We start from the raw sequence: 23,879 nt of genomic DNA on the forward strand, positions 1-23,879 counted from the left end.
GGGAGCTAAGGCAGAGCCGGAGGCTCAGAGGACAAAGGCGGACCTAGAAAATTCAGATGACAGAGGCAGAGCTACTGGAAATGAGGACCAAGGTGGAGCTGGTGGAGTATTCAGGTGGAGCCAAAGAGAAGCCAAGGGATTGACAGACCAATACGGAGCTGTGGGAACAAGGGATGGGTGAAGCTGAAAGAATGGAGGACAAAAGTAGAGCTATGGAATTGGAGAAAAAGTGTGGAGCCGTGAGATTAGGGGACCAAAGCAGAGCAAGAGAATCAGAACTCTTTGGCTGAGGCAACAAAACAGAACCATAGTGACTCTGGTGGGCCAAGAGACTGTGAGCAAGCCAGTGAGATGGGAAGTTTCTTGGTGAGCTGGCAAAGCAGAGGGACCGGCGTGCACTGCCAGAGAAGGATAAAGACTCAGGAGAGGTTGAAAACAAGATGGAACCAGAGGACGATGAGGAGTTATGGACCTGAGTGGAACCATGGAGTCTATCATGCTGGACAGAACCAGAAGAGGATGAGGAGAAATGTCTTCTTTAGCTGGGATAATGATAGCGGTGTTTATGTCAAGTAGAGCTTTTGGGGTTGGGATAAAAGCCCCGAGCGCTGGTTCTGGGACAGAGGGCCTTTGACTGAGGGTCTTCTACGACTTCCTCTACATGTTTTCTTGATGTCCTTCAAAGGGGATCAAGTCTCACCCCTTTGCTTTGAGCAAAACACTGTACAGCAACATCTTATGCTCACAGATTCACTGAGCGCTGGTGTATTTGAAAATGCTGCAAATAAGTTATTTATCATTTACTTTTCTCTCCCACACACAGTGCCAAATATGATCAGGAATCTCACAGTAACCAACCTCACAACAACATCTGTGTTTCTGACATGGAATGAACCAGTTGGAAATAGATCTTTCTTTACACTTCATTGGACTGGTGATAAAACAACTGGAAATGTAACAGAAATGACTAACACTTCCTATAATATCACTGATCTGACTGCTGGAGTCAATTACACAATCTGCATCAGTGCTGTGGCAGCGGATAGATCAACAGAAGGAGAAAAATTCTGCATCTCACAATATACCAGTATGTAGAATTATAAAATATCTCTTGCTACATTTAAACTGACTTCTGACCACCAATATTTTTTTCTTGTAAATTGTAGAAAGCATGAGAACTATTTCTATGTCCAAGAAGTTTTATTTGCTCCCTTCTCTAATGAAAGCTTCTGTTAAAGACTAAATATCAGAAGAATGCCTTACCCCTTGTCAGTCAATTATTCTTTAATTTGGCCGACCAGTTATGTATTAATACGTTGCTTATCTGTTGTTATGTGTTTAATCAACATTTGTGAATTATTATTTTCTCTCCAACGCAGAGCCAAATGTGATCAGAAATCTCACAGTGTCTAACGTCACAACATCATCTGTGTTTCTGACATGGAATGAACCAATTGGATATAGATCTTTCTTTAAACTTCAATGGACTGATGATAAAACAAATGAAAATGCCACAAAAACTAATAACACTTCCTATAATATCACTGATCTGACTGCTGGAGTCAATTACACATTCTGCATCAGTGCTGTGGCAGCGGATAATTCAATAAAAGGAGAAACTTTCTGCATCTCACAATATACCAGTATGTAGAATTTAAAAAATCTGTTGCTTGCTACATAGTACATACTGATCATCAATGTTTTTTTCTAGTAAATTGTAAAAGCACTAGAACTATTTCCATGTCCACCAAGACTCTTTTGCTCTTTTATTTTTTTTATCCTTACTCTATCTAAATATTTAGTTAAAGAGTAAATATCAGAATAATTCCTTCCCCCTTGTCAGTCAATTATTCTTTAATTTGGCCGACCAGTTTTGTATTAATACTTTGCTTGTCTGTTGTTATTTTTTTATCAACATTTATGAATTATTATTTTCTCCCCAACGCAGAGCCAGATGTGATCAGAAATCTCACAGTGTCTAACGTCACAACATCATCTGTGTTTCTGACATGGACTGAACCAGTTGGATATAGATCTTTCTTCAAACTTCATTGGACTTGTGATAAAACAACTGGAAATGTAACAGAAATTACTAACACTTCCTATAATATCACTGATCTGACTGCTGGAGTCAATTACACATTCTGCATCACTGCTGTGGCAGCGGATAGATCAACAGAAGGAGAACATTTCTGCATCTCACAATATACCAGTATGTAAAATTTAAAAAATCTGTTGCTTGCTACATTGTACATACTGACCATAAATATTTTTTTTCTAGTAAATTGTAAAAGCACTAGAACTATTCCCATGTCCACCAAGACTCTTTTGCTCCCTTATTTTTTATCCTTACTCTATCTAAATATTTTGTTAGCGTAAATATCGGAAAAATTCCTTCCCCCTTGTCAGTTAATTATTCAATAATTTGGCCGACCAGTTTATTAATACTTTGCTTGTCTGTTGCTTTTTTTTTTTTTTAATTCAACATTTGTGAATTGCTCTTTTCTCCCCACACAGAGCCAAATGTGATCAGAAATCTCACAGTGTCTAACATCACAACATCATCTGTGTTTCTGACATGGCATGAACCATTTGGATATAGATCTTTCTTTAAACTTCAATGGACTGATGATAAAACAAACAGAAATGACACAAAAACTAGTGACACATCCTATAATATCACTGATCTGACTGCTGGAGTCAATTACACATTCTGCATCAGTGCTGTGGCAGCGGATAGATCAACAGAAGGCGACACTTTCTGTATCTCACAATATACCAGTATGTAGAATTATAAAATATATTTTTCTTTCTGCATAGTTTGTTTAAATTATTTACTTCTAACCCACCAAAAGACTTATAGTAATTTGTAAATCCATTAGAAGTAACACCAATTCACATTTTGTCCTTTATGTATTTCTACTTGTTGTCCTATATGATGTTTTTTTTAATATCACCATTTACGATCTCTCTCTCCCTCACACAGAGCCAGATGTGATCAGAAATCTCACAGTGTCTAACATCACAACATCATCTGTGTTTTTGACATGGCATGAACCAATTGGAAGTAGATCTTTCTTTAAAGTAAAATGGACTGATGATAAAACAAACGGAAATGCAATGGAAACTAGTAACACTTCCCATCTCATCACTGATCTGACTGCTGGAGTCAATTACACATTTTGTGTCACTGCTGTTACTGCAAATAACTTGACAGAAAGTGAACCTTTTTGCATCTCAAAATATACCGGTAGGTAGAATTTTAATATATATATATTTTGCTGTATCAAACGTGCTCAATCTATTTGAATATGACTTATGAATAATTATTTTACAAATTCATAAATTCTGTAGAAATGTTCCCTGTTCCCAACTCCACCAGAGCTCATTTTATTGTCTTTCCTCTTTGTATAAATCTCTGTCTAAAATTCCTGTTAAGGAGCAAATATATAAAAAATTATTTGACAATTAAAGGGTTAGTTCACCCAAAAATGAAAATTAGCCCATGATTTACTCACCCTCAAGCCATCCTAGGTGTATATGACATTCTTCTTTCAGACGAATACAATCATTGGCCCTGTCCACACGAACACAGGTATTTTCAAAACCAAAGCTTTTTCTACGCGGTTTGGCTGTTCGTCTACACGCAAACGCAGTATCCGGTTACTGAAACCAGACTTTTTTGAAAACTCTGGCCAGGGTGAAGATTTTTAGAAACTCCGGTTGCAGCGTTGTCGTGTAGATGGTGAAACCGGAGATTTCGGCTTGTGAAGTCAAAGTGTGCACCGATCTCTCCTTTGTTTGACGTCAGATTGTGCTCTGAGACAGATCTCTTTTGTTTACATGAGTCGAGTCTATGCAATGGCGGATGTAGCTTTTAATAACTCTGCTAACAGCGCTTATCACATGTATACAGATGCACAGTTATCTCATTGTATTGCAGAACAGAGGTGCCAGAATGCAATAATACAAAATAGTAAGGCAAGTGTGTGAAGCTATTACAGTCCACTTGCGCCCTGCTCCTGTGATACAGTTACCTGTCACTGAGTCTAAAGTAAAGGAACTTGTAGAAGGGTTTCACTGAGCCCATGGCATCCCTCAGTGCATCGGTGCCGTGGATGGGACCCTTGTGAAAATCAGGCAGCCAAACAAAGCGTGGTTTTGCGTTTTCATGTGGATACAGATTTTTTTTAAACTGTGCTTGTGTGGACGCGATTGTTTTTTTTAAACGGAGGAGGAAAAACTCTGGTTATAAAAATACCCGTTTACGTGTGGATTAGGCCATAGTTATATTAAGAATATTCTGGCTCTGCCAAGCTTTATAATGGCAGTGAATTGTTGTTTCGTTTTTGAAGTCCATAAAAGTGCATCTATCCATCATATAACTGCTACACACGGCTCCGGGGGGTTAATAAAGACCTTCTGAAGCGAAGCGATGCGTTTTTGTAAGAAAATATCCATATTTAAAACTTTATAAAGTAAAATATCTAGCTTCCACCAGATCTAAAAAAAAAAAAAATGTAACTGGTGTGCAATGTCGTCAGACGTAGCGTAAGCATTTTGAACTGCGAGAGGCACTACACCCTTTCCGTAAGTTGAATATGGAAGGCGATCTGGTGGAAGCTAGATAATTTACTTTATAAAGTTTTAGTAGGTCAGAAGGTCTTTATTAACCCCCCAGAGCCATGTGGAGCAGTTATATGATGGATAGATGTACTTGTATGGACTTAAAAACTAAAGTGGAGTACCCAAGGGGAGCCAAAGAGAAGCCAAGGGATTGAAAGACAGGGCTGGGGAACAAGGGACAGGGGTGGAGCCGAAAGAATGGAGGACAAGAGAGCCAATGAATTGAAGAGAAAGTGTTGAGCCATGGGATTGGAGGGCCAAAGCAGAGCCTTAAAATTAGAACTCTTTGGCTGAGGCAACAAAACTGGGGGGTAAAAGCCCTGCGTGATGGATCTGGAACAGACAGGGCCTTTGATAGGTCTGTGGCAGGCTACTTTCTATGACATCCTCTACATGTTTTCTTGATGCCCTTCAGGGGTGATCAAGACTCACCCATTTGCTTTGAGCAAAATACTGTACAGCAACATCTTATGCTCACAGACTCACTGAGCGCTGGTGTATCTGAAAATGCTGTAAAGAAGTTATTTATCATTTACTTTTCTCTCCCACACGCAGTGCCAAATATGATCAGGAATCTCACAGTAACCAACCTCACATCATCATCTGTGTTTCTGACATGGGATGAACCAGTTGGATATAGATCTTTCTTTACACTTCATTGGACTGGTGATAAAACAACTGGAAATGTAACAGAAATTACTAAAACATCCTATAATATCACTGATCTGACTGCTGGAGTCAATTACACATTCTGCATCAGTGCTGTGGCAGCGGATAGATCAACAGAAGGAGAACATTTCTGCATCTCACAATATACCAGTATGTGGAATTATAAAATATCTGTTGCTTCCTCCAATATTGTTTTCTAGTAAATTATAAAAGCACGATAACTATTTCCATGTCCACCAAGACTAATTTGCTCCCTTCTCAATCTAAAGCTTCTATTAAAGATTAAATATTGGAATAATGCCTTCCCCCCTTGTCAGTCAATTATTCTTTAATTTTGCAGACCAAAGTATTAATACTTTTCTTGTCTGTTGTTATTTTTTAATCATTATCAACATTTGTGAATTGCTCTTTTCTCCCCACACAGAGCAAAATGTGATCAGAAATCTCACAGTGTCTAACGTCACAACATCATCTGTGTTTCTGACATGGCATGAACCAGTTGGAAATAGATCTTTCTTTAAACTTCAATGGACTGATGATAAAACAAACAGAAATGACACAAAAACTAGTGACACATCCTATAATATCACTGATCTGACTGCTGGAGTCAATTACACATTCTGCATCGCTGCTGTGGCAGCGGATAGATCAACAGAAGGAGAAACTTTCTGCATCTCACAATTTACCAGTATGTAGAATTATAAAATATCTGTTTCTTGCTACTGTACATAGTACGTTTAAAATAATTTACTTCTGTCTCATTTGTTGTCTTCATTCATTTTAGTACAAATATCCTTCCAAGGCTTCCATTATAGAGTACACATCAGATAATTAGTATTTCTTAATTTGGCTGACCAGTTTATGTTTCATCCTATATGTATTTATACTTTACTTGTTGTCCTGTGTGATTTTTTTTTTAAATCAACATTTACAATGTGTCTCTCTCTCCCTCACACAGAGCCAGATGTGATCAGAAATCTCACAGTGTCTAACATCACAACATCATCTTTGTTTCTGACATGGAATGAACCAACTGGAAATAGATCTTTCTTTAAAGTTAAATTGACTGATAATAAAAGAAATGGAAATGCAATGCAAACTAGTAACACTTCCCATCTCATCACTGATCTGACTGCTGGAGTCAATTACACATTTTGTGTCACTGCTGTGGCAGCGGATAGATCAACAGAAGGCGACGCTTTCTGCATGTCAGAAAAGACCAGTATGTAGAATGATAAAATATCTGTTGCTTGCTACATTGTTACATAATGTTGCTACATACATTTTTTTTCTTCTTTTTTCTAAAAGCACTAGAGCTATTCCTTTGTCCAAATTGCTATCTAACGCTCCTGCTACAGAGTCAATATTTCAGTACTGATTTGACTTTCAATTAGGGCTGGACGATTAATTGAAAAGCGAAACCTCAGAATTTTCCCATGTCGGTTATTTTGGTTTTTAATCCTGTCAATACTTAGCCCATACTACGGCATGTGTAATCACATGACTCCGCCCCGTCCAGTCAGCGGCATGGAAGCAACACGGAGGCGAACTCAAACACCAAATCAATACACGCAGACAGCGTCCTCACGAAAGTTTGTCAATTGTATGTTTGCCAGTTTGAACAATCAAGTGATTTTACACCATTCAATATCAACAATATGGAAAACATAGTACTTCAGTGCCCGCAAACTGTTTTCTGTGACCGAGAGCCAAGCCGCGCCATGTCTCACAACTTGCGAGCCTTGAAGCCAGATCAGTGTCTTCACTAAACTTTTGTTTTAAGGCTGGCCAGTTTGAACATTGAAGTGATTTTAGACCATTGGATGTGTATTATATTGAACAAATGTACTGATGCATTGTGACACACGGACGCGCATACAGTAGACAGATTGCGGTCACAGAGAGGAGCGCAGAAACTCATTGTCAACGCTGTCCTGTGATTTATCACTGAAGTAGCTTAGAAACTCAAAAGTTATAGCATATATTTTTCTACTTTTGAAGCAATGACATACGCACAGCTTCACAATTATTAGAGAGACGGTATGACTAATTCACACATGCTCTCTTCTACTCTCTTTTAAATGCATTCAAATAAATGTACTACTAAATGTAGTCATGGTGCAAATTTATCTGTATCTGATTTAGAACAAGCAGAAATCTGTAAGAAATGTTACGAACCATAGAAAAAATAACTTCTTGAAAATAAAGAGTATTCTTTCATTAGGAAGAAATATCCCACGTTTAATAGTCAAGCATATTTACAGTACAAACCTTGTCAGTGAACTATATGAGGGCAAAAAAAACAACAACAACAAGACAAAATAATTGTTCATTAATCTTAATCGAAGGTAAAATTTTCAAATAACCAAGGTTTTGATTTTAGGTCATATCGTCCAGCCCTACTTTCAATGTAACTTCCATCAAAATAAATAATATAGATATTGTTTTAAGGCTAGCTGATTTGCATCTTAGCAAACAAGCACACCATCTTTCATTAAAGGATTAGTTCACTCCAGAATAAAAATGTCCTGATAATTTACTCACCCCCATGTCATCCAAGATGTTCATGTCTTTCTTTCTTCAGTCGAAAAGAAATTAAGGATTTTGAGGAAAACATTCCAGGATTTTTCTCCATATAATGGACTTCAATGGGGACCAACGGCAAAAGGAAAGGGAGTTTTAATGCAGCTTGAAAGAGCTCTACACGATCCAAGCCGAGTAATAAGAGTCTTGTCTAGCAAAATGATCAGTCATTTTCTAAATGAATAAAAATTTATATATTTTTTTTACCAAAAATGCTCGTCTTACACTAGTTTTGCGATGTGCGTCCACGACTTAACGCATTACGTAGCCACGTTGGAAAAGTAACGTGTGACATAAGTGAAAGTTTTTTTTGCCCTTCCGCCTGTCACATGTGATCCAACAGCATTTTGTGTTTAAAAAGTATATATATATATATATATATATATATATATATATATATATATATATATATATATATATATATATATATATATATATATATATATATATATATATATATATATATATATATATATATATATATATATATATATATATATATATATATATATATAAAATTTGTGAAAATGGCCGATTGTTTCGCTAGACAAGAACCTTATTCCTCGGCTGGGATCGTGTAGAAACCGGTTGGTCCTGTTGAAATCCACTATATGGAGAAAAATTCTGCAATGTTTTCCTCAAAAAAAGTTTTCCGATTTCCTTTTGACTGAAGAAAGAAAGACATGATCTTGGATGACATGAGGGTGAGTAAATTATCAGGAAATTTTAATTCTGGAGTTAAATAATCCTTTAAGTGTTCTGATATTGATCAATTCATTTTTTTAACTATCTTTTACACTAACTAACTATCTTTTTCGTTTAGTTTTCTTGATTATATGTGAGAATTTTGTCACATACATGTTCTTAGTTGAATTTTGTGCACATAGGTCAAGAAATTTCACAGAAAATTACAAAATATGTGTCCTCTTCCTCTTTATACAATCTGGGCTGCTTTTCCCGATAACGTTGTCTCTTATCACGCTACGAAGACTCTAAAGGTATAACTTAACTAAAGGTATACCACTTCTAGGCGTGTTCCCCGAACTAAACCTTAGGAGGTTGCTTAAGGTATACCTTCTTAAGTGCGACGTTAGCAGGCGCTGTCCGAGGCGGCGGTGCTGAATTAGTTTATCAATGGCTCAAAAATCGATTATTCACTCTATGCAGGGGCTGTTTAACTGCATTATGTGAGAAAGCAGTGTTCTTTAAAATAGAAGCACTTCAGAAATTGTTGAAATTGCATTTATCAGGACTCGTGAGATCGTATAAATATAATCCAAATTGCAAACTAAATCCAACCGTGGATATTGTAAATAATTTTGAAATGATTGTGCGAACCCGTAACCTCTCATGCCCAAACGTATCAACCCACTACACTGGCAGTATGCCATTTATATTATCATAATATATTTTGCCATAGTCTTCATTTACTCCACAAGCAGAGTTGATTGCCCACATCACATTATTGGCAAATCACTCATTTCTGTTATTGGATGACCTACTCAATAAAGGCGCAACACGCGAAAGATAATCAACAGCTACAGCGGAGAAAAAAGAAAGAAAGAGAAGAGCGCCAACAGCTGAATATTGGGGCTGAGCTCCGTCAGGTTTGTCTTGACAAAGTCGGACCAACAAGATCTAAAAGCTGCTGAATTTGCTGCTTTTGATATGTTAGCCAGGGGACTAACGTTTTCACGGATGAAATAGTGCACATAGAAATGGCTCCGCTCACGGCGCCGTCTTTGATTTACAACTATTTGCTGTATCACTGCCATAGTTTGACCAAACTCCCCTCTACAATCATTCCTTTTAAATAGACTCCATAAAGGTTTGCCAGCTGATATACCTTTGGATAATATAAGCTAATTAAAAAGCAAACAGCCATCAGTGTAATGACAATAGTATTATTTGCATGAAAACACTTCAATTAGCAGAATTAAATTTCTAAAGACTGAGATGTAAAGAAATAGTGGTGGCCACTATCGGAATTAACTGTCAATAGTGATAAGGTATAGCTAAGAGTGCTCCAGACCAACCTTACGAACAAATGTCTTACAGAAGGTATTCTTAACTAAGATCCCTTCGGGAAACACGTATTAACGATAAGATACACCTTAAGATATAACTTAAGAACGACGTAGTGTTAAGAAGGTTTCGGGAAATCCAGCCCTGGGCTGCATTTCCCGATAACGTTGTCTCTTAGCGCGCTACGAAGACTCTAAAGGTATAACTTAACTAAAGGTATACCATTTCTAGGTGTGTTCCTCGAACTATACCTTAGGAGGTTACTTAAGGTAAACCTTCTTAAGTGCGACGTTAGCAGGTGCTGTCCGTGGCGGCGGTGCTGAAGTGGCTTATATCGATAGCTCAAGAATCGATTATTTACTCTATGCAGGGGTTGTTTCACTGCTTTATGCGAATTTTTTATATTTTATTTTTTTATAAAAGAAGCACTTCAGAAATAGTTGAACTTGCAAACTAAATTTTATATAATTCTGACATGAGTACGCGAACCAGCAATTTCATGCTCAACCGCATCATGCGTCAACCCGCTACACTAACTGGCAGTATGCCTTCACTGGCATTTGAAAGAGTCATTTATATTATTACAATATATTTTCCATAGTGTGTTAATTTACTCCACAATCAGGGATGATTGCCCAGCAGCTGCATTACATTATTGTGTAAATAACTAATTTCTGTTACTGAATGAACGCACCGCCACCCCGAGGTGTTACTCAGCCCATATCCATCCCCAACCACCTCCAGAAAACTCCCCACGGCATAAAAACGGAGAGCCGCCAGCAGCTGGATTTCAGGGCTGAGAGGGTAGCTCCGTCCAGTTTGTCTCGACAAAGTTGGACCAACAAGATCTAAAAGCTGCTCAATTTGCTGTCGTGGCAGGCGAAATTTATTTTGAATAGCGGCTTCTGACATGGTAGCCAGGGGACTAAAGTTTTCACGTATGAAATAGTGCACATACACTAAATGGCTCCGCGGACGGCGCCGTCTTTGATTTAGCACAACTATTCGCTGTCTCGCTGCCATAGTTTGACCAAACTCCCCTCCACAATCATTCCCTTTAAATAGGCTCCTAAGCTTTTCCTGTCTAATGGTTTGCCAGCTGATGTACCTTTGGATAATATAATTAAAAATCTAACAAACATTAGTGTAATGACAATTGTAATCCTTTCATTAAAAAAAATTAGCCTGATTGAACATTAGGTGTATATTACAACTTCAGAATTATATTCGTATAGACTGACATGTAAAGACGCTTTTTGCACAGTGGTGGCAACTGGGTCATTCCACGAAATCGGTGCCTTTTCAACTTAGAAAAATTAAAATATAAAATAAGTTTAATCTACGTTTTAAAAATATCCATGAAATGAAGACAGCTTAAAATGACAATAAATTCTATTGTGCCATCTCAGGCTATGAAATTTTTTATTTTATGACTATTTATCTACCTCATGTTTTGATATTTTTGTCATCCCTGTTACAGACACAAGCGTTACTATATACAATAGTTTTAATTAGAAATATGTTATAGTTTTAACATATTTGAGCAGTATTTTAGTCCCTCTTTTCAGTTGGATTGTTTCAAATTTTGGATAATTTTTTTCAATCTTATATTTGTCATTCAGATGACCAAGAATTTACTAATTTTAGAGGATGATCACATGCCAATTAAGAAAAATATATATTTTTACAAGAGAGATATTAAAAGAAGGGCTTTGTTCAAAATACAATGTTGATAGGTATACAATGGAAAAACTGGGAAGGCCATTTCAAATATAATTTTAATATTTTTTATGAAATTAATGACGGTAACAGGATTGACATCATGGTAACAGGACTGACCAGAGTAACAGGGATGACAGGACACACATTCTTCAGCATACACTGCACAAATTTGTTTACATAATATTGTAAACTTTTTAAATTGCATTATATTTTTTGCACTTACTTGGCATAGTTGTATTAGTGAAGCACATTACATTTCAAAGATATCTAAAATTTTGACTACCATAGTAGGAAAAAAATATGGAGGGCGAGATCTGCTTGGTTACAAACATTCTTCCAATATCATTTGTTTTTCTGCAGCACTTAATGGCATACTACTATCATCTGAAAAAGTGCATTAAAGTGCAAATATAAAATAAAATTTAAATCACACAAATGTTAAAACTATTTAAACAGTTAATACTTTAATTACCAATAATACTAATACCAACAATTCTAACTAAAAATGTAACTGATCCTCATATACCACCCACTCTGAATAATATAGGCATTAGCTCAATAATACACGCAGGATGACATTTAAAAATGTTTGCATTTTACACAGATAAACTTTAAAAACAGAGTGGCTTAGGTGACACATGTAATGTCATCCCTGTTACCCACATGTCACAACCTGTTACTAGAAAAGTAACAGGGCTGACGGTAACAGGTTTGACAAATTCAAGCTAATTTGCTAACTGCTAGCTAACAGACAATACCACAAAAGCACATGGTGTAAACTTTGAAGCGATATTACTTGTAGATATTGATTTCATTATGTTAAATAAATAATAATTTTACTTTATACTTTAAAAATGGTAACAGGTTTGACATTGCATGATGTCCCCACCTCAGTCAACCCTCATAAATCATCAAAAATAGAACATTATAAAAGAGAGAGAGAAAATTACTTGTGTTTTAACTGTTGGAATAATGATGAGAGATGATGTAACTTCCTGGAAGTGATGTCACTGGAATGTACAATTGTTTTTTAGGGGTTTTTGGTGAGGGTAACAGGAATGACATGGAATCAAGGGACAACGATAAAATGATTTATATGTAAAAAAAAAAAAGTATACTTATGCCCAAACACTGCTTAACAATAAGAATATACTTATAGCTATATGCAAATGTGATTTTAGAATAATTTTGCCTTCAGTTTGCAAATTAAAAGTCCTGCTGAAAAAGAACAATCATATCGAGGGACATGGCAAAAACCTTACCCTTATCATCTTAGAAGCAATTTTAATTACTTAAAATAATATTTAATTGACTTTAATTTAATGTAATATTGAGGAAACAATACATAGTATTATTATGTTTTTAAATCACAAATTTATGTTTTGTTATAATAATTCTATGTCTGATTATTTCTTAGGGACACAAAAGGCACCGATTTCGTGGAATGACCCAACTAGTGGAATTAACTGTCAATAGTGATAAGGTATGGCTAAGAGTGGTCCAGACCAACCTTACGAAAGTAATACTTACAGAAGGTATTCTTAACTAAGATAGTTTCGGGAAATACGTATTAACGTTAAGGTACACCTTAAGGTATAACTTAAGAACGACGTAGTGTTAAGAAGGTTTCGGGAAATGCAGCCCTGACAGTTCATTCCACTAGTGGCCACCACTGTGCATAAAGCTTCTTTACATGTCAGTCTATACGAATATAATTCTGAAGTTGTAATATACACCCAGTGTTCAATCAGGCTAATTTTTTTTTAATGCAAGGATTACAATTGTCATTACACTAATTTTAGCTTTTTAATTATATTATCCAAAGGTACATCAGCTGGCAAACCATTAGACAGGAAAAGTTTAGGAGCCTATTTAAAGGGAATGATTGTGGAGGGGAGTTTGGTCAAACTATGGCAGCGAGACAGCGAATAGTTGTGCTAAATCAAAGACGGCGCCGTCCGCGGAGCCAATTAGTGTATGTGCACTATTTCATACGTGAAAACTTTAGTCCCCTGGCTAACATGTCAGAAGCCGCTATTCCAAATAAATTTCGCCTGCCACGACAGCAAATTGAGCAGCTTTTAGATCTTGTTGGTCCAACTTTGTCGAGACAAACTGGACGGAGCTACCCTCTCAGCCCTGAAATCCAGCTGCTGGCGGCTCTCCGTTTTTATGCCATGGGGAGTTTTCTGGAGGTGGTTGGGGATGGATATGGGCTGAGTAACAACTCGGTGTGGCGGTGCGTTCATTCAGTAAGGAACATCCTGCTTCGTCATGCCATGAGTATATAACCGCATGCCTTCCGCCAGGCACAAAGTGATGGAGGTGCACCAAGGCTTCCATGCCATTGCTGGTATCCCGCAAATAATAGGCCTTGTCGACGGGACACTTATACCCATCACCAACCCTTCTGCACTAGACCAGGCCTTCATTTGCCGTAAGGGCTTTGCGGCCATCAATGCCCAGGTGGTGGTGGACCACAGGGGGAGGTTCGTGGACGTGGTGGCAAAGTGGCCTGGTAGCACACACGACAGCTTTGTGTGGGCCAATTCAGCGGTGGGTGAAGATGCAGAAATAGGGGTTTTCGGCCAGAGCATTTTTTTAGGAGACAGTGGCTACCCTCTCAGAACCTATCTTTTAAATCCAGTCACCAACCCCACCACACAAGCCGAGCACGATTACAACATCCGTACCCGCAACTTGGTGGAGCGCTCAATCGGGCGCTGGAAGATGCGTTTTCGGTGCCTGGAGGGTTGCGTCTGAAGCCAGAAAGATGCTGTACAGTAGCAGTAGTTACAGCCATGCTACACAGCATTGCAGTCAGTGGAGGTGCAGCCTTGCCAGAAGAGGAGGAGGAGGAGGAGGAGGAAGAAGAAGAAGTCCACAACCCACCTCAACTAAGAGATGCCCTACACGCTGCTGGTGTACAAACAAGGCAGCAAATCATTCACACTGTTTTTGGTTAATGTATTTTTCACCCTATATTTCTTTTTATGCAACCACAAAACATTCATTCTTTTTTGTGGACATACACACTTTCTCCCTGCCATTTTTTGTTCGCATAAAGCAGTGAAACAGCCCCTGCATAGAGTAAATAATCGATTTTTGAGCTATCGATATAAGCCACTTCAGCACCGCCGCCACGGACAGCACCTGCTAACGTCGCACTTAAGAAGGTTTACCTTAAGCAACCTCCTAAGGTATAGTTCGAGGAACACACCTAGAAATGGTATACCTTTAGTTAAGTTATACCTTTAGAGTCTTCGTAGCGTGCTAAGGGACAACGTTATCGGGAAATGCAGCCCTGATCATTATCCACAGCTCCTTTATAGAGAAAATATTAGAAAAATGGTTTGACTATTAATGTAACCTCAATCAAAATAAATAAAATAGATAGTGTTTTTTAAGGCTAACCTATTTGCATCTCAGTACACTAGCATATCATCCATTAAAAGATCTGATATGGTCAATATAATCAGTTATGGCTTTCTTCTTTTAAATTTTAAAACACATTACAAAGTGAACTCCCTCCTATTCCAGAAGAAAGAACAACAAAATATGGAATCAGTTACAATACTATTAGTGGCACCTCAACTGCAGTTACTTCATTGGTAACATATGTATGTGTTTATTTTATAATTAAAAGAAGAACATAGGAACGACGCTGCTTGGATTGCTGGCATAGTTGTGGGAGTAATCTGTCCTCTCTTCATTATCACTCTGATTCTCTTCTTCTATTCAAGAAGGTGGGTTGCCAGTCTCATCAGATAAATGAAGATTGGATAGAGCTCAAGATATACAGAAGTTATCCAGATTATTTTTTTATTAACATTTATGTATTACTCTCTATTCCAGACAAACCAAAAAACAGTGTACTGACATCCCCGTACACAGCATTGGGTAAGTTTGTTTGATATAGATGAACATTTATTTGACAAAACTTAATATTGTTACTGAATTTTTCTGAAATTTTCTTTTTTACTTTCTATTTCCAGAGCTAAAATGTAAGTAACTTTTTTATTATTATTCCACACACTGTTTTAATCATTTTTTAAAGTTGTAACAATATTCTTTCATTTGCTTTTATCATAAACAGTAATTGTGCTTTAAGAATAGAAGATTATGAAGAGTACTTTAAGCGGAAACATGCAGATTCCAACTGTGGTTTTGCAGAAGAGTATGAGGTACACATGGGAAACACAAATATATGTGTTTTTAAGTCATTTCCTGCTTTCTATTATAATATTATCAAACAGTTTTGCTTATGACTTGTCAAATAGATTAATATATAAAATATAATAGATTTTAAAATGTCTAGATCTAAAGAAGTACTGTGTTGTTGCAGGAATTAAAATCTGTTGGAACGGCACAACCGAAGAACGCTGCCCTGGATATTGAAAACAAGGCCAAGAACCGTTACACCAATGTTTTACCTTGTGAGTAGACTGACTGCCTGACTGTCGCATATTATATTAAAAGGTGGCAAGAGCTTTCCAAAATCACAAGCTTGAATCTGAATAGTGTGAAATTTCCTGGAAATTGTCTCACTGATCTGTTGCTCAACCTGTTGGCACCTGTTGCTCAACCTCACGGGCATCAAGGATGATGGAGAAATTATGGATCTTCCCCCAGCCCAGGCGGAATATCCACAATTTCCACTAAAAAGAAGTCCTGAGCAAGACAAACAAGGAACCGCAGCTTCAAAAACCAACCCAAAACTATGAGCCTGAAACATATTAATCTGAAACTACTCGAAGTTCGTAAAGTAAAAATAAATATCATTTGACAAAAATCTTAAAATTGCAACAAAGCAAGAGATGAAGATCACCTGTGAGCAGAATAGGTTTGGAGATGGAAAAGGAGAAAAAGACATGTTTCCATTCATTGTTTGTGAAAATGTCTATTTACGTCTACTAACTATCATCGCTTGGATTAGAGCGTCACATGCCAGCACGTTGAATGTGATTTTTTTTCTAGTGAAGGGGAGGGGGCGGGATGTGGGTGGTCGAATTAAAAAAAATAAGAAAAAAATAAGATTTGGGCTGACAGTCTGAATGTAGCCTTACACACCCACTTCAGGTCTTACAGTCTCTACTAATGAGCTGATGAGTTGAATCAGATGTTTTAGATGAGGGAGACAAAATGTCTGTTACATACTGCTCAGAGATGCAAAGGCTGAGGATCCAAAACAGTATTTAATGACAGAAAAATCCACAAACAAGGTCCAAAAACAGGTACAGGTCAAATACCATAAAAACAGTCCAAAGGCAAACAGGAAAATACAAAAACAGGCTAAAAAACTAAGAACTAAGACCCAGGTGAACTGGAGAACAAACTCTTAGAAATGCAGTTGACATTGGCAAGACTTAGCGAAGAGTGAGTGAGTGAACCTGGCTTTTATAGACAGAGGAAATTAGATAATGAGCCACAACTGAATGCAATCAGTAATGATGAAGCCAGACAAAGGATGTTGGGGGATGAAGTCCTTGAGGGAGTGACCACAGTCTGTGATGGAGTGTCCCCTGGTGGCTTTCAAGGGCACTCCAGCTGTTGATCGTTACTTAGCCCCCCTCCTATGGCTTCCAGGTGCTCCTAAGCTTCTCAAAATATCGGTTGAAGCCGGTTCTGGAGTGAATTCAAGTGCTGGGATGGACTCTGGAGTTAACTCAAGGACTGCAGTGGACTCTGGAGTGGGTTCATGGGCTGGAGCCTGGGTGGCTTCCAGACGCTCCTAAACTGGTCAGAGAATTCACAGAGGGAGGCGGAGTGGAGGTGGCCAGGGTGGTCAGGCAGAGCAGGTGGCCAGGACTTTTGGGTTGAAGCCAGTTCTGGAGTGAATTCAAGTGCTGGGGTGGACTCTGGAGTTAACTCAAGGGCTGCAGTGGACTCTGGAGCGGGTTCTTGTCAAATCTTGTCCAAAGCAGCCATCTTGTCCAAAGACACAGGTGTGGCGGTCATCTTGACTGGAAACTTGGGCGTGGCAGCCATCTTGGCTGAAGACTCTGCTGTGTTGGCCATCTTGGATGGAGACTCTGGCGTGGCGGCCATCTTGTCTGTAGACACAGACGTGACAGCCATCTTGTCCGAAGACACAGGTGTAGCAGCCATCTTGTCTGAAGACACAGGCGTAGGGGCCATCTTGTCCGAAGATACGGGCGTAGTTGCCATCTTGTCCAAATACACAAGCGTAGCGGCCATCTTGTCCAAAGACACAGGCGTAGTGGCCATCTTGTCCGAAGACACAGGCGTAGCGGCCATCTTGTCCGAAGACACAGGTGTAGCAGCCATCTTGTCTGAAGACACAGGCGTAGGGGCCATCTTGTCCGAAGATACGGGCGTAGTTGCCATCTTGTCCAAATACACAAGTGTAGCGGCCATCTTGTCCGAAGACACAGGCGTAGCGGCCATCTTGTCCGAAGACACAGGTGTAGCGGGCATCTTGTCCGAAGACACAGCAGTAGCGGCCATCTTTTCCATAGACACAGGCGTGGCGGCAACTGGAGTGTCTAGCATAACACCCATGACTGGCGAAACTAGACAGAAAAGCGCAGAAAGCACTGGAGTAGCTTTGATAATGTTCATTGAGTCCATAACAGAAGAAATCGATTAGAGCATAGTCTGGCAGGTATGCAATGTCCAGAAAGTCTTGAATGTGGTCCTTGAGGGACTGATTACCTTTATGTAGACAAACTAAACGCACTGACTGAGGATCCAAAAGCATTGTTTGATGAAAGAATAATCCACAAACAAGGTCCAAAAACCAGTAAAGGTCAAATACAGCTAAGACAGTCGAAACAGGGGAAAAGGCAAACAGGGAAATACAAAAACAGGCTTAAAACTAAGGATGCAATCATTGATGATGACCTCAGACAAAAGATGATAGGAGATGAAGTCCTTGAGGGAGTGACCACAGTTTGTGATGGAGTGCCCCCTGGTGGCTTTCAAGGGCACTCCAGCTGGTGATCGTAACAATTTGCAGTGCTGGGGGTACTCCAGGACAGGTCATCCTTCCCGTGGGTCATTTTGACCCGAAACTTGAGTGTTTTTAAAAGAAATTGAGTGTTCATCGGAGTGGATCAAAACCTTAGGACTTTTGGTGCACTTATACCACGAATACACAAAAAAATTGCATTAAAAATAGAAAAATATTATCAAAATGAAATTAGCTTTCTGGATAAGTATAATTTTAGGGCTTCGGGTCATTTTGACCCACGAGGGAAGGATTTGTTACAGCGTGTGAGGGAGGGACGAGTGTTAAAAAACACGTTACTAGATGAAGAAGACGCGTGGATCTAATTCCAAACAGTTATTTTTTTTGAAGAAGAAGATTTAAGGAAATAGCCAAAAACTAAACATAAAGAAGACTTCAAAGCAAGGGAAAATATAACAAAATAACAGTCAATTCAATGTGGAAACACACAAACCAAAAATACAAAGCTTATAGATACAGTGTGACTTTATACCAAATTGTTCTTAATAAAGAACTACTGTATGATACTAATTGCATTCATTTGTCTTGTTAAGATGATGCTTCACGAGTGAAATTATCAATGTGTGGCAACCCCTTTGATGACTACATCAATGCCAACTACGTTCCAGTGAGTACATATGCAGAAGGGACATTTCAGCATGTCACATGACTTTTGTATGTTGTATCTATAAATGTTTTTTTTTTCTGTTTTGTTAAGGGCTACAATTCAAGAAAAGAGTTTATAGCTGCTCAGGGTCCATTGCCCGTTACAGTGAATGAATTCTGGAGAATGAACTGGGAGAAGAACATCTACACCATAGTGATGCTGACCAAATGCAACGAGATGGGACGGGTGAGTTTAAAATCTAATATTGAAATGTTTTTGGTCACATTGAAAAGTAGTGAAATGTGCACATATATATGCAAGGGTAAAGCAAACCAGCACTCTGTGTTTTCTCCAGGTGAAATGTGAGAAGTACTGGCCATCTGAGACAAATCATTATCATAACATCTCAGTGACGACCACCTCAGAGATATCACTGGAGAACTGGACCATAAGAGACTTCAGAATCAAAAATGTAAAGCAACCTGCACATGATATCTCCATTTGTACATTCAGTAGCCTACAGCAGGGAATTTTGTTGTTGTTGTTTTAAAATCAGTAATATTTTACAATAATATGATTGATAATGCTGTAGGTGAAAACAGCAGAAACTCGCAACATACGCCAGTTCCACTTCACAGCGTGGCCGGATCATGGAGTTCCACAGACCACTGAAGTCCTCATTGATTTCAGACACCTGGTGAGAGAACACATGGACCAGTACTCACGCCACTCTCCAACTTTGGTGCATTGCAGGTAAATAAGATTTCTATAAACAAGCATTCATGAATTTATATTACAATGCAAACATCAAATATTACATTTGCCATTCGTTTGATTAAACTTTCATCTCATTATTTGACCCTCTGACTTTTTCAGTGCTGGTGTGGGAAGAACAGGGACCTTCATTGCCATTGACCACCTGATTTTCCAGATTGAACGAGAAAGCATGGTGGACGTCTACGGAATTGTTAATGATATGCGCATGCACAGGCCTCTTATGGTGCAGACTGAGGTAAGGGACTGTAGAAGAACATTCCCAGTTCAAGTACAAGTTAAGCTCAGTCAGCATCATTTGTGGCATAATGTTAATAACCACTAAAATAATTTCAATTTACACCTCCTTCCTGTTAAAAATTTAGTATCGTATCGGCATTTCGTCCAGATGGATCCGGCGTTTTGGGAGCCTGAAACCGCTCTTTTTTGAAACCCAGAGTGGATAAATCTGAAAACGACACCCTTGCGTTTCGAGTGTACAGCCAATTCGTATATTTTGTGAAAAGAGGATGTCATCACCCCACATCTCAACCCTAGTCAGACACCACATGTGCATGCTCCAAGTCTTCTTCTCCATTTTCAGTGTATCTCTGTGTCAGAATTACAGCACCACACACTGATCTGGCATGTATAGTACATCGCTTTGAGTCGTTTTCAGTGGTTTCATGTGTGCTGATATTTCTTGAGACGAGGATAAAAAAAGATTAGATAGGGAAAGCTCAGGCTTCATGTGGATGTGGCCTTACAATGAAAGTAAATGTGGCCAGTTTTTAGAGGATTTTTAAGCTTATAATTTTTTCAAAGCACAACTGAGCCAAAATGAGCTGGATGACTGTGTGAACCGCTTGGATTGTGAAGTGCTTGGATTGGTTATTGAACACACTGAAAACAGAACAGATGGAGAATTAATGGTGGTATAAAACTGAAATAGATGTAGAAGATGATTCAATGTTACTGCAGGTAAATCGATGGTACAGTGGTAAGGATATATCTCACAGTGGATTCACAAGTGAATCGTTAGAACTCTACAGAAAAACTGTGCGAACAGAGAGTCTTGTGTGTAAGACCACTCAAAAGATGGGCAGCTCTCGTCCTGGAGGGCCAATGTCCTGACAGTTTAGTTTTATCTATAATCAAACATGCATGAAAAACCTTACCTATGTCTTTAGGATTGCTTGAAAATCACAGGCAGATGTGTTTGATTAGGGAACTAAACTTTGAAGGACAGTGGCCCTCCAGTACCAAAGTCACCCATCCCTGGACCAGACAATTGAGTATGTGGTCGGTATACACTCACCTAAAGGATTATTAGTAACACCTGTTCAATTTCTCATTAATGCAATTATCTAATCAACCAATCACATGGCAGTTGCTTCAATGCATTTAGGGGTTTGGTCCTGGTCAAGACAATCTCCTGAACTCCAAACTGAATGTCAGAATGGGAAAGAAAGGTGATTTAAGCAATTTTGAGCGTGGCATGGTTGTTGGTGCCAGACGGGGTCTGAGTATTTCACAATCTGCTCAGTTACTGGGATTTTGACGCACAACCATTTCTAAGGTTTACAAAGAATGGTGTGAAAAGGGAAAAACATCCAGTATGCGGCAGTCCTGTGGGAAAAAATGCTAGAGGTCAGAGGAGAATGGGCCGACTGATTCAAGCTGATAGAAGAGCAACTTTGACTGAAATAACCACTCGTTACAACCAAGGTATGCAGCAAAGCATTTGTGAAGCCACAACACGCACAACCTTGAGGCGGATGGGCTACAACAGCAGAAGACCCCACCGGGTACCACTCATCTCCACTACAAATAGGAAAGGCTACAATTTGCACGAGCTCACCAAAATTGGACAGTTGAAGACTGGAAAAATGTTGCCTGGTCTGATGAGTCTCGATTTCTGTTGAGACATTCAGATGGTAGAGTCAGAATTTGGCGTAAACGGAATGAGAACATGGATCCATCATGCCTTGTTACCACTGTGCAGGCTGGTGGTGGTGGTGTAATGGTGTGGGGGATGTTTTCTTGGCACACTTTAGGCCCCTTAGTGCCAATTGGGCAGCGTTTAAATGCCACAGCCTATCTGAGCATTGTTTCTGACCATGTCCATCCCTTTATGACCACAATGTACCCATCCTCTGATGGCTACTTCCAGCAGGATAATGCATCATGTCACAAAGCTCGAATCATTCAAATTGGTTTCTTGAACATGACAATGAGTTCACTTTACTAAAATGGCCCCCACAGTCACCAGATTTCAACCCAATAGAGCATCTTTGGGATGTGGTGGAATGGGAGCTTAGTTTCCCACAAATCTCCATCAACTGCACGATGCTATCCTATCAATATGGGCCAACATTTCTAAAGGATGCTTTCAGCACCTTGTTGAATCAATGCCACATAGAATTAAGGCAGTTGTGAAGGCGAAAGGGGGTCAAACACAGTATTAGTATGGTGTTCCTAATAATCCTTTAGGTGAGTGTATATGTAGATCTTGATGAGCTGGTTAATTGTGGAAAGGTGTACGTGATCCAAAGTCAAGGGAAAGAGAGCGGAGAGTAGGGCTGTGTTTGAAATTCCCCTCTATACCCTTTTTCGCTATTCCCTACATTACTCCACTAATAGTCCACTTGAAGGAGTGAGTGAATTCGGACCCTGAGTCGCTGGGAAGGATGCTGCTTTTGCATTGTTTGTGCTTGCTGTTTAAAGGAACACGCCACTTTTTTTTGAAAATAGGCTAATTTTCCAACTCCCCTAGAGTTAAACAGTTGAGTTTTACCGTTTTCGAATCCCTTCAGCCGATCTCCGGGTCTGACGGTAGCACTTTTGGGTATTCTCTAGCCATTGACCGTACTTCAGTTGTACACTCATATTTGATTAGATTAGATTAGATTCAACTTTATTGTCATTACACAAGTACAAGTACAAGGCAACAAAATGCAGTTTAGGTCAAACCAGAAGTACAATAGCAGCAAGTGCAGGATATACAACGGTTGCATAAGTGCAGGACATGGATATGTACTGAATATATATAAATATATATAAATAGAGAGATGGTAATTACTATAAACAGAATTTACAGGTGAATATGTACAGTGAATAAATATACAGATGGCTATTACTATAAACAGAATTTACAGGTTAATATGTACTATGAATATAATATAATATCCAGATGGCTATTACTATGAACAGAATTTTACAGATAGAGGTATACAATGATATGTTAGACTAAGATGAGGAATATAGCATTGGATTAAGGTAGTGCAATAAATTATGGACAGAAGCTATCCGAAAAAAGTGTAAAAGTGCAGTGGAAAGTGATTGCATATTACAGTTACAAGTACGGTGCAAAATGCAAATGTAAACAGTAGGTACTGTAAATAACAGTCGGCAGTGCAAGTGAGCATAATCCAATTAAGGTATGGTAGTGCAAAATGCATAAGTAAACAGTTGTTACTGTAATAAACAGTCGGTAGTGCAAATAACAAAGTGAAGGCAGATGTGAGGGGGGAGAGGAGAGTTATCAGTATATGATAGTGGATCAACGAGGGTTTGAGTTCAGTAAAGAGACAGCTCTGGGGAAAAAACTGTTCTTTAGTCTGCTGGTCCTGGTCCGGTGGCACCTGAAACGCCTGCCGGAGGGCAGGAGAGAAAACAGTCTGTGGGCTGGGTGCGAGGAGTCCTTGAGGATGCTGCGAGCTCGATGCACACAACGTTTCCTCTGGATGTGCTCGATGGCAGGTAGTGGAGTCCCTGTGATGCGCTGGGCAGTTTTCACCACCCGCTGCAGTGCCTTGCGCTCCGCAACAGAGCACTTCCCATACCATACTGCCACACAGTTGGTCAGGATGCTTTCTATTGCGCAGCGATAGAAGTTCACCAGGATAGCCGAGGAGAGCTGAT

The 23,879-nt window shown here is 38.9% G+C and overlaps 1 protein-coding gene across 1 annotated transcript in view; it reads left to right on the plus strand.

Moving 5' to 3' along the window:
* Positions 1-23,879, plus strand: part of LOC307121267 (receptor-type tyrosine-protein phosphatase beta-like) — a 149,574-nt gene that overhangs the window by 120,939 nt on the left and 4,756 nt on the right. Inside the window, exons 26-43 of the mRNA XM_079808799.1 lie at positions 824-1,087; positions 1,380-1,643; positions 1,949-2,212; positions 2,518-2,781; positions 2,987-3,250; positions 5,182-5,445; positions 5,720-5,983; positions 6,254-6,517; positions 15,272-15,371; positions 15,481-15,525; positions 15,615-15,629; positions 15,722-15,809; positions 15,971-16,061; positions 19,150-19,223; positions 19,314-19,448; positions 19,558-19,674; positions 19,795-19,955; positions 20,079-20,214. Coding sequence (XP_079664925.1) covers positions 824-1,087; positions 1,380-1,643; positions 1,949-2,212; positions 2,518-2,781; positions 2,987-3,250; positions 5,182-5,445; positions 5,720-5,983; positions 6,254-6,517; positions 15,272-15,371; positions 15,481-15,525; positions 15,615-15,629; positions 15,722-15,809; positions 15,971-16,061; positions 19,150-19,223; positions 19,314-19,448; positions 19,558-19,674; positions 19,795-19,955; positions 20,079-20,214 — 3,074 coding nt within the window. The remainder of the gene's footprint in view (positions 1-823; positions 1,088-1,379; positions 1,644-1,948; positions 2,213-2,517; positions 2,782-2,986; positions 3,251-5,181; positions 5,446-5,719; positions 5,984-6,253; positions 6,518-15,271; positions 15,372-15,480; positions 15,526-15,614; positions 15,630-15,721; positions 15,810-15,970; positions 16,062-19,149; positions 19,224-19,313; positions 19,449-19,557; positions 19,675-19,794; positions 19,956-20,078; positions 20,215-23,879) is intronic.

This window comes from Gobio gobio (genome assembly GCF_949357685.1).
Source record: "Gobio gobio genome assembly, chromosome: 25".
NCBI lineage: Eukaryota > Metazoa > Chordata > Actinopteri > Cypriniformes > Gobionidae > Gobio > Gobio gobio.